Raw genomic sequence first — 10,564 nt, 5'->3', positions numbered from 1 at the left:
GATTGCCGGAGACGCCCAGCCCAGTCTGGTTTAGTGCTTACTGAATAACACAGTTCTTCTTTTTCCCTTTTCATTTGTGGAGATTTCCTGAAGTGGCAGGAGGTCTTAGTTTTCATGTTCCTCCACACTGAATTTACTTACGCCTCTTACCTTTACCTTCCCTCCGTCCCCACCCTCAACAGTAACTAGCTCTTTGCTCACCTCACACTAGGCCGGACGGCCGGCGAAGACGTCGCAACGCGCCCGCCACCGGAACCACAATTCCCAGCATTCCTGGCGCTCCCAGCGTTCCCGGCTTCCTCTTCCGGTCTAGGGGCCGCTGAAACTGAAAGTGCGGTGTTTTAGGCGCCCTGCTGAGATTGATTCACCTTCACCTGTGAGAGCCTTAGTGGACCAAGTGGGAAACCAGGCAGGTAGTAAAACATGAACGGAAGAGTGGATTATTTGGTCATAGAGGAAGAGATCAATCTTACCAGAGGACCCTCAGGTACGTCCGGAACAGGTCCTGGTCATCTTTGGGAGCAGCGCACTGAGGTGTGCTTGCAGAGCAGACACCTTTTCTGCTAAGCCAGATTTTTTGGCCTCAGAGCAGACAGGCCCCAACCTAGAGGTTTCCTGCGATGCTTTTGAGCACGTAGAAGAATATATTGGTACCCATTGTTAGCCAGACATGGACCTGAGGAATCCATCTCATTTTTCCAATTGATTACCGCCTCTATTATAGTCAGGACAGGTTTCTTTCTGCGAATGGTACCAGAAAATCCTGGGGGAAAGCCTGCTTTTTAGCCAGCACACCATGAACAACACACCTCTCCTCCCATTGCCTGGGCTATACCTGTTCTATGAGAGGACTGTATAGTAAAAATGGGAGCATAAACGGTGTAGACTGTAAAATGCACAGCCGTTTTCTTGGTGCTAGTATCCCTCCCTCCCGCTGTTCACTTCTGGGAAATTCATTTCGTGTCATCTAGAATTTTAAATTATAAAGAGACCTTAGAGATCTATTACAGAAGTTCCTAAACCTGGTTCTGCCTCAGAATTAATTACTCAGGCGTTTGGGGTTTTGCTTTTAAAATGAAATTACTAGGCCCTGTCTCTAGGAATTTAGATTTAATGCGGGTGTTTTATGTTTTGGTGTTTTTGTGTGTGTTTGTTTTGTTTTTCTTTTTTAAACAAGCGCATCATGCTTCTGGAGCGCCAACGATTTTCTGTTTCTTGACATGGATCATGGTTCTCTGATTCTGATACTGCCAAATTCTCACACCTACAGCCCTCTTCCCTCTGATGTTCTTCACTCACTGAGCCTGTTACTATTACTGCATGCTGCCTGCCTCAAATTTCGTTGCCTTTCCTTTACACCTGTCTAGTGTATGGATTCAGAGTTTTAGCTGTGGGATAATGTAGGTTCAGATCTGGTATCTAATTTCCTACCAGTTCTTTGATATTTATTCTCTGTTCAGTTTGACTGATGGAAACCTTAGTTTCTCTTCCGTAAAATGTGCATAATAGAATACACTTCATAGGGTTATGAGAATGAAATCAATTAAACTATGTAAAACATTTAGAACATGTCCTAACACATGGTTAGCACTATGTAAGTATTTACTATTACTGTTGTTACTGTTAATAACACAGTAAATCCCACTCAATACTGTTATTCTGAGAGTCTCCAATAAGTCATCAAGTACCAAGAGCGCAATCTCTGAAATGTTTCTGTGAGCCTTCCACTCCTTTCTGTTCCCATCACCACTACCTAGAACAGTCCAATGATATTTTCTCACCTGGAATTTTGCAGTAGCTTGACCACCACTTAGATTATTCTCCACAAAATATGGCTTTCAGAATCATTCATACTTTGCCTTCTTTCTGGTTATAAAAAATTGGAAGTTGACTTATCAATATAATTCATTGCTAATCTGTATGGTTTAGTGTCATGCGCCGTATGAGCTCCTAAACTTTTGTCAAAAGCTCTTATGCCTGTTTCTTAGGTTCACTTTTCCCGTTCTGTATTAATTTCTCCTTTCACTCTCAATATTTATTGTCTTTGAAGCTAACATGGAAAATTATTATTAAACCAAAATCTGTTTTTCATTCATTGGTACTTGTTCTTCTCCTAAGGGCCCATTAAAACAATGGTAGTTCCTTTCCTGATTTCCCTGCAAATATAGGGTGTCCCCCCCAAAAATGTATACACACACTTTGAATAATTATTAAAGCAATGTTTATTTACATTTCATTTTCAAAATTGAGCTATCAGCTGTTAAAGTTTGTACACATTTCTTTGGGACACCCTGTATTTAAAGGCATCGAGTTGTCCTCCTCCTGTTTTGTCTCTTCCTTCTATAGCCTAAATACCTGTAGTTATTATACTTGTTGTCTTGTGATGTGATTTGAGGTTTGATTCTTGTCTGTTAGGAATTTAACGTACTTTGACATAGACCTTGGGCTGTGGTATCCAACAGTATTTTCAGTATCTCCTGCCTGGAGCAGAGCAGAACTCTGAAATGATCTTGCATGTTCCAGTCACTAAATATTTTTAAAGTTCAGTATAGTATTGCTTCACCTTTTTTGGTATTTGCCTAACAGTGTTGCTTAATGTTTAGTTCACCATTCACTAAAATTCCATGTTGATCTTGCAGACCTAAAGTTCCTAATGTTAGCCTTTTTTTCTGAATCATTGGAGTTTGGACAAACTTCAAGGGACTAATTAAGAATAATAATTATATTTAGCTAATATATTTCACTCAAAAGTGTTTTAATTTCTGTATTATACGTACATTTATTCAAAATGAATGGCTGGTGTGGCTCAGTGGTCGAGCCATGAACCAGGAGGTCAGCGTTCGATTCTTGGTCAGGGCACATGCCCGGGTTGTGGGCTCCATCCCCAGTGGGGGGCATGCCGGACGCAGCCAATCTATGACTCTCTCATCATTGATGTTTCTCTCTCTCCCTCTCCCTTCTTCTCTCTCTAAAATCAATAAAAACATATTTAAAAAACACAAAAACAAGCAAACAAAAACCCTCAAAATGAATGGATTTATTCACCGGGTGACTTCTTTAAATTTCTTAAGTGTGTTCATGTCATACTCATATAAGTTGATGAACTTTAGAGAGTAGAGCCACAAATTTTGGATTGCACTTAGATTAAATCCGTCATTTGAAGTTTGGGTGCTTCAATTAACAAGAAAAGGTATCAAGTTTCTGTTTATCACCTCCCAGAGCTGGTACTCCTAAGAAGTCTCTCAGTCTAGTTTGCTTTTCTTCCCTGTGTCATCATGCAGATAAACAAGCAAGAAGTAAGTTACCACCACTAGAAACTTCCAGTGATTTTGGTAGTCCCATAGAGATCTTTCTTTCTGTAGAACTATGAAAAGCCTCTAGTTCTCATTTCTGTTTGTAGGTAGTATTGTCACTGTTTGTGTACAACTTCCTATGCAAGGACTTGATAGTTTAATCAGGTAACTGCAAATATGTACATACCTTTCCTTTCTTTTTGGCAGCAGTGTTGTGTCAGGGGCAAGAGTCTTAAATATTCCCAGTGTTTGGATCCATTTTGCAAGGCAGATGAACTGTCTGATCTTGGTTACTTTAAAGGAAATAATGAAATCTTAGGAAAATTAGAACAATTTGGGGAGACAAAGAGAAGCTTGGCATGCAGTTTGGCTTCTGTCCTGTACCAACTTCCTCAACTTTGTAAGGAGAGGCTTACTTAGGCCGGATAACTTTGTAGGTTTTTCCACTTCCAAGAGTTCAGGATTCTTTGGCCTATTTCGCCTGTTATTTTGTGATTCCTGCCACTTTGGTTTGACAATAGGTGCTCAAAGAATTGTCAAAGGCAGTGGTCAGAATCTCAAGTGCCTTTAAGGGTTTGAAGGGTTTACCTTTTATGCCTTATGGAACACTGTTTATCTCTTTTCTTTTTATGGGAGTCCAGCTTGATTAATTCTCTAAGCCTCCCACTTTTTCCTTTATCAAACTGAGAGTTCTTAATGTTGGAAAGACTCAGTTACTACAAGAAGTATGACAAGAATCTAATCTAGCTTCCCCCCCCCCAGAGATTGGCCATAAATACAACTCTGTTGTACATTGGGTATTAGGATTAGGACTCCTTGTTCAGGACTGAGGCCTCAATGGGTGTCAGCAAGTTGCTCCTGATACACCTTTAAAGAGGGAAAAAAAATCTCCCTTTCTCTACTTTAAAGGAGTTGCAAAGGATAAATGGGTTGGTTTAATGTTTTAATAATGAATAATTAAGCAAATGTTATCTTTCTGGCACTCTGCTATTTGCTTTATATATGTATTAAACTCATATAACTTTCACAGGAACCTTGAGTGGTTAAGTGATTAATCCACATTATTAGATGAGGAAATTGTATCCCAGAGAGGTTAAGGGTTTAACCAAGTTCTAAAGCCATTGCGTTTCAGGAGTCAGGAATTTAACCCAGATCTCTCTCTCTTTTTAAAAAAATATGTTTTTATTGATTTTTAGAGAGAGGAAGAGAGAGGAATAGAGAGACAGAAACATTGGTGAGAGAGAAATATCATTGATCGGCTGCCTCCTGCATGCCCCATACTGGGGATTGAGCCTGCAACCCAGGCATGTGCCCTGACTGGGAATTGAACCATGACCTCTTGATTCCTAGGCTGATGCCCAACCACCGAGCCACACCGGCTGGGCTAACCCCCGATCTCTTGCTTCTACTATTTCATATGCTGCATCCCAGTATAGTAGCGAAGTCTAAGGAGCTGACTCCAACTTTTCTCCTGACCTTTATTTTATTATATCATGCCTTATCCCCAAAGGATTTGAGGCATCTTAAATGACTTACACAATCCACAGGGGAAAGTTTTTATAGTTTGCTGTTGATAGAGCTGAGGGCATGTCAAGGTGAGAACCTAAAAACAAGAAACCTCATTAAGGGCAAGCGTTTAAGCCTCTACAGACCCATCACATGCTTTGTGTTTAACCCTGAGACTGCTGCTCACAGTTTTCTGATCTGTTCTTTCATGTACCCAATAGATCTGAGACTAAAATGCTATATCCTTGCCCTATTTTCTCTTGATTACACGAAATCTAGCCCTCCTGGAAATTACATTTCAATGGGGACATGGCATTCTCATGTAAAAAGTGAAATCTCGGTGCGATGGTTATGGACTATGACCAGCATGTATGTAATGGGAGGGAGGGCAAAGGATGTGTGTAGGGGAGTGTGTTCATCTGACTCTGTCATTGAAAAGCTCAGAGAATGAAGGCATTGATAAGGGCCAGACTGATCAATTCCAAGAAGATAGAACTTATGTTAGTTTTATAGATAGGCTTTAGGCTAGTGTGAGGAACAGGGATGAGTATGGCCTAAGCAGTAATAGAGAAAAGGAAATAAATTAGTGAGTCAAGCAGCCTGGGTAGAAGGAGAGTTAAGGGAGACGAGGTTGCTAAGAGAGGTGGAGAATGGATTATGAAAAGTTCTCAATGCTACTGTGGAAACTTAACCTTTCTTTCTTTTTTTGTTTTTTGTTAATCCTCACCAGAGGATATTTTTTCCATTGATTTGTAGAGAGAGTGGAAGGGAGGAAGGGAGGGAAAGAAGAAGGGAGAGAGAAAGAGATCAAAGTGAGACAGTCACATCGATTGGTTGCCTCCCGAATGCCACCCCAACTGGCAGTGCTATGGATCGAACCTGCAACCCAGGTATGTGCCCTTGACCGGGAATTGAACCTGCGGCCCTTTGGTGCATGGGCCGACGCTCTAACCACTGAACCACACCAGCCAGGGTGAAACTTAACCTTTCTTTAAGATTCCATCTTGATTCCTTTCCCTTCCTATTCAGTGGTTAAGACTGAATTCAGGAGTCGCTGCCTCTAGGAAGCCTTCCTGACCCAGGTCAGATATTCCTCTTATTAAGAATATCATACACCTCTTGTTGAGTACCTGTCGTGTACTGCCACACTAAGCACTTTGTCTCATCTACTCCCAACAAAGAACAGATGAAATGGTTATTATTCCATTATACAAATGAGAAAGCCTTGGCCCTCACGTCATATAACTCTTTAGGTGGCAGAGTTAAGAACTGGATCCAGGTCTGTGTGACTTAAAAATCGAGGCTCTGAACTATCATAGAAAGTTTTATTTTTATCCCTTTGCTACTAAAGGACTCTGTGCATATTCCTATCTCAGTGTTTATTTTTATATTTGCTTGCTTACTGTGTGTCCTTCCTCTACTTTACTCTGAGCTCTTCTGATTCAAAGGATATATATTTCATCCCTTGTTTTCCTAACACCTTGCCTGGTACATGACATAAAGTGGTCAGCAAATGTTTATTAAATGACTAGGCATGTTGTTAAATAAATTAAAACAGTAACGTGGTCTGTTTCAGCTTTCAAAAAGTCACAAACAGGGTTCTCCAATAAATATAATTTAAGACTGAAAGAATGAATTTGGACATAATATATTATAATGAATAGGAAACTAAGATACCAGAAACAAGGAGATGGAATAGATGGGAAACCACATAGAGAGAAGAGTATATGGTACAAGTCTCTAAAGATTGCTTAAGGATCGGTCTTTTTATTTATTTTTTTCATGTTTTTATTGATTTGAGAGAGAGAGAAAGGGAAATGGAGAGAGAGAGAAACATTGATAAGAGAGAAACATTGATCACCTGCCTCCTGCAGGCCCCCCACTTGGGATCAAACCAAAACTCAGGCTTCTGCCCTGACAGAAATCAAACCGGCGCCCTCTTGGTGCATAGGATGATGCTCAGCCACCTGAGCCACACCGGCCAGGGAAAGGATCAATCTTATTAAGACTTTTTCCGGACAGTCCTTTAGTATAATGGTAAAGTGTTAAATATCTAGGAATTACTTTGAAGAAGTAGAAAGGTAAGTTGATAGATGCTCAACTGTAGAAACATTTTGTAAAGCCATGTGACTAGGCAGCAAAGTAGCCAATTACTGTATTTGAATAAAAGCAAAATTATTTATTGAGGAAAAAATTTATACTTAGATTATGAATCAGAACACGCTGTTGGTCTCAGGAGACTCAGAAATGAAGGGAAGCTGGGGCTTTTTTTTTTTTGGTGTTTTTTTAAAAAAATATATCTTTATTGATTTCAGAGAGGAAAGGAGAGGGAGATAGAGAGATAGAAACATCAGTGATGAGAGTCATGATCGGCTGCATCCTGCACGCCCCCGACTGGGAATCGAGCCCGAAACCCAGGCATGTGCCCCGACCGGGAATCGAACCCTGATCGCCTGGATCCTAGGTCAACGCTCAACCGCTGAGCCACGCCCGGCTGGGTGGGAAGCTCTTTTTAAAAATCTTCATTTAGTGTTTATTACATTATGATTAGAAATCATGGATTCTAGAATAAAACATTAAAATGTGATCCTTATTTTTAGGAATATTGCAGTTCAATAGGAGGATAAGGATGGTAGGCATGTGTTAAGTACCTTCAAGAGGTAGAATAATGAAAGAGCTATGGATCTTCATCAGGTATGTTGTGTTCCTTGAAGAGTCAAAGTCAATTAACCATTTCAGGCAAAAGACCCAAGAAAATATTAAATACCTTTAGGAAATATTTTGGAAACAGATAATGTCATTTTCCCCTTGCACAAAACTAAAGTATATTCATGCAATGAATAGACATTGTGCAGTTTACTATATGTTGGGCAAGAAGAGGTAGAGTAAGAGAAAGTTGAAAAGAGGGCAGTGGAGAGGGTACATATTGTACCATGAGGCAAAAATGAAGAGACTGAAACATTTCAAAAGCAAGGGAGCAGAGACATGATGTAGTAGAGGCCAGGCATTTACATTCAGTGCTTGAACAAGGGCTTATTCTGGGATGAGAAAATAAGAATGTCTACCTAGATATTTGAAAGAGAAGTTGAGGAGCAATAAGAAGAGGCCCCGGTGTACATCCTGGCACGTACTGCCTGAAACATCTTTGGTAGGCCATACTTGTTGCCCCCATCAGATGAAGCAGTGGGATGGGCAGGCACTGACTGACCGTGGGCATAATACATTTTTTTTTATTGTTGCACCATCTTTTTGTTCCTTTGAGGTGAAAGATTTTCCTCTTGCTGCCTTTATTTGTCAATGCATATTTCTTACTGGCTTTTGGGAGAGGTAACAAAATGACAAGTGACATATTTCATCTTTGGACCAGAGAGTTTCTCCAGGGAATATATAATAGTTTTGGGTCTAAAGATGCCTAGTCATTTAATCTCTGGATTCATTCATTAGAATCATTGAATCATTCTTTCAATCCAGACATATTATTGAGCAACAACTGTAGGGCAAGTTTCTGTGCCAGGCGCTGTGGATACAAAAGAATTGAATTTTAATACAAGTGCAGTGAGCAGCAGAGCATAGTAAATAAAAGCTACAATGTCTGAGTTACTAGCTCTGTGGCATTGGGCAAGTTACCTCACTTCTCTATGCTTTAATTTTTTTAAGCCAAAAAAATGGGAGTATTAATAGAACCTACTCATAGAGTTGAAAAAATTAAATGTTTTTTTGTTTTGTTTTACAAATACTTTTATAGTGTTGACTCTACCAGGCACTTTTCTAAGCATTTTACCAAAAGGTAATCACTTAATTAATTTACAGAGCTTAAATGCCGCCTGTCATTACTGCTGTTGTGTAGAGAATAGATTTTAGTGGGGCAAGAGTTGAGTCATGTAGAAAAGATAGGGTAACCTGTGTCATAGGAATTTTAAGGACATTGGGCTTCCTCTTTTATATTCTCCTGCCCCACCTCCCCTTTTTTAATGTCCTTTTTTTGGATTATGGAAAAGCCTGCTAGCGGCTCACAGAGACATTTTTAACCTTGTTAGATTTGCACAGAAATAGAAATGTCAGGAATTCCTGTTATTTCTTATGGCATTAATAGTCATTTGGCACCAACCAAGGTTTGTTTATGTACTAGGTAGTGTATGGGCACAGGAGTACAATTTTTTTTTTTAATTAAGTATATTTTTATTGATTTCAGAGAGAAGAAGGGAGAGGGAGAGAGAGAGATGGACACATCAATGATGAGAGTCATTGATCGGCTTCCTCCTCCACATCCAGCCGGACCAAGATTTTTTTAAATGAACAAACATTTATTTGTACATGGCTGTTTATAGCAGTTTTGTTCATAATTGGAACTGATTCTTTTGTTGAAGTAAAGAGATAATTAAACAAGCAATGTCAGTGAAATATGTGTATTTTAGCCATTCTAGTGAAAATCTATTTTGTATTCCTGATACTGGTAATTTGTAAATTTTATTTTTCTGGATTAGTCTTGCCAGCCATTCATCAACTCTATTAATCTTTTCAAAGAATAGTCTTTTGGCTCTGTTAAATTTTTTTCTATTTATTGATTCTGTACTTATTTTACTATTTCCTAACTTCTACTCCCCTTGGATTGAATTTACTCCTCTTTTTCTAGTTTCTTAAGATAGAAATTTAGATAATTAATATTATGCCTTTTTATTTCCTTTCTTTCATGAGAATTTAGAGTTGTAAATTTTCCTCTGAATGCTGCTTTGGCCGCATCCTACAATTTTTAATATATTATGATTTCATTGTTATTTAGCTAAAATCTTTTCTATCCCATATAATTTTATCTTTAACTAATAGGTTATTTGTTTTCCAAACATTTAGGGACTTTCAAATGGTGTCTTCCCCAAATTAATATGTTGGAGCCCTAACCCCTGATGTGACTGTATTTGGAGGTAGGGCCCTTACAAAAGTAGTTAAGGTTCACTGAAGTTATAAGAGTGGGGCCCTAATCTTATGGAATCACTGTCCTTATAGGAAGAGACCCACAGGCACAAAGAAATCATTAACACACAGTGAGATGGTGGCCTCCTACTAGTCAAGAGAAGAAGCCTCAGAATGAAACTTACCTTGCAGATACCTTGATGTTGGGCATTCTAGTCTTCCAGAACAGAATTGCTGTTGTTTAAACCATCCAGTCTGTGGTATTTTGTTATGGCAACCCAAAAAACTAATACAATTATTTTTTGCTGGCTTCTCATTCAGTTCTCTCTTGAAATTCACTGAGACTTACTTTATGGATCAGCCATCGGTCAATCTTTGTGAACATGACCTGTGCACTAGAAAAGAATGCTTATTCTATAGTTGTTGAGTTTGTTCTGTAAAAGGTAAATTAAGTCAAGTTGGTTTTTAGTGTTGTTCAAGTGTTTTATATTTTTACGGATTTTTCTGTACTTTGTCTATCAAGTACTGAGAGAGAAGTGTTGAAATTTGCATCTGTCATTTTTTATATGCCCTTTTCTCATGTTTGTTTGTTCCCTTGATATTCAGGTTCTGTTAGTAGATGCACTCATATTTAGCGTTTTAATGTCTTCTTGATAAATTGAATCCTTTTTCATTAGCAAACGTTCCTTTTTATCCCTTGTAATATTCCTTATTCTGAAATCTACTTTTTATTATATTAATCGGGAAAGTCCCAACTGCTTAGTATATCTGTGTCTATCCTTTTAATTTTAGCTTGTATTTTACCCATTTATTTATGATTTCTGGTGATATTCATTCCTTCATATAGACCCATATTT

At 38.8% G+C, this 10,564-nt stretch overlaps 1 protein-coding gene across 1 annotated transcript in view; it reads left to right on the top strand.

The window, feature by feature from the left end:
* The first annotated feature begins 296 nt into the window (after positions 1 to 296).
* Positions 297 to 10,564, top strand: part of LOC308549164 (synaptojanin-2-binding protein-like) — a 35,599-nt gene continuing 25,331 nt past the window's right edge. Inside the window, exon 1 of the mRNA XM_081121536.1 lies at positions 297 to 487. Coding sequence (XP_080977662.1) covers positions 424 to 487 — 64 coding nt within the window. The 5' untranslated portion in view covers positions 297 to 423. The remainder of the gene's footprint in view (positions 488 to 10,564) is intronic.

The sequence above is a fragment of the Miniopterus schreibersii genome, assembly GCF_964146895.1.
Source record: "Miniopterus schreibersii genome assembly, chromosome: 1".
Lineage (NCBI taxonomy): Eukaryota > Metazoa > Chordata > Mammalia > Chiroptera > Miniopteridae > Miniopterus > Miniopterus schreibersii.
Note: the sequence above shows the minus strand (reverse complement) of the source record. Positions and strands in the feature narration are given on the sequence as shown.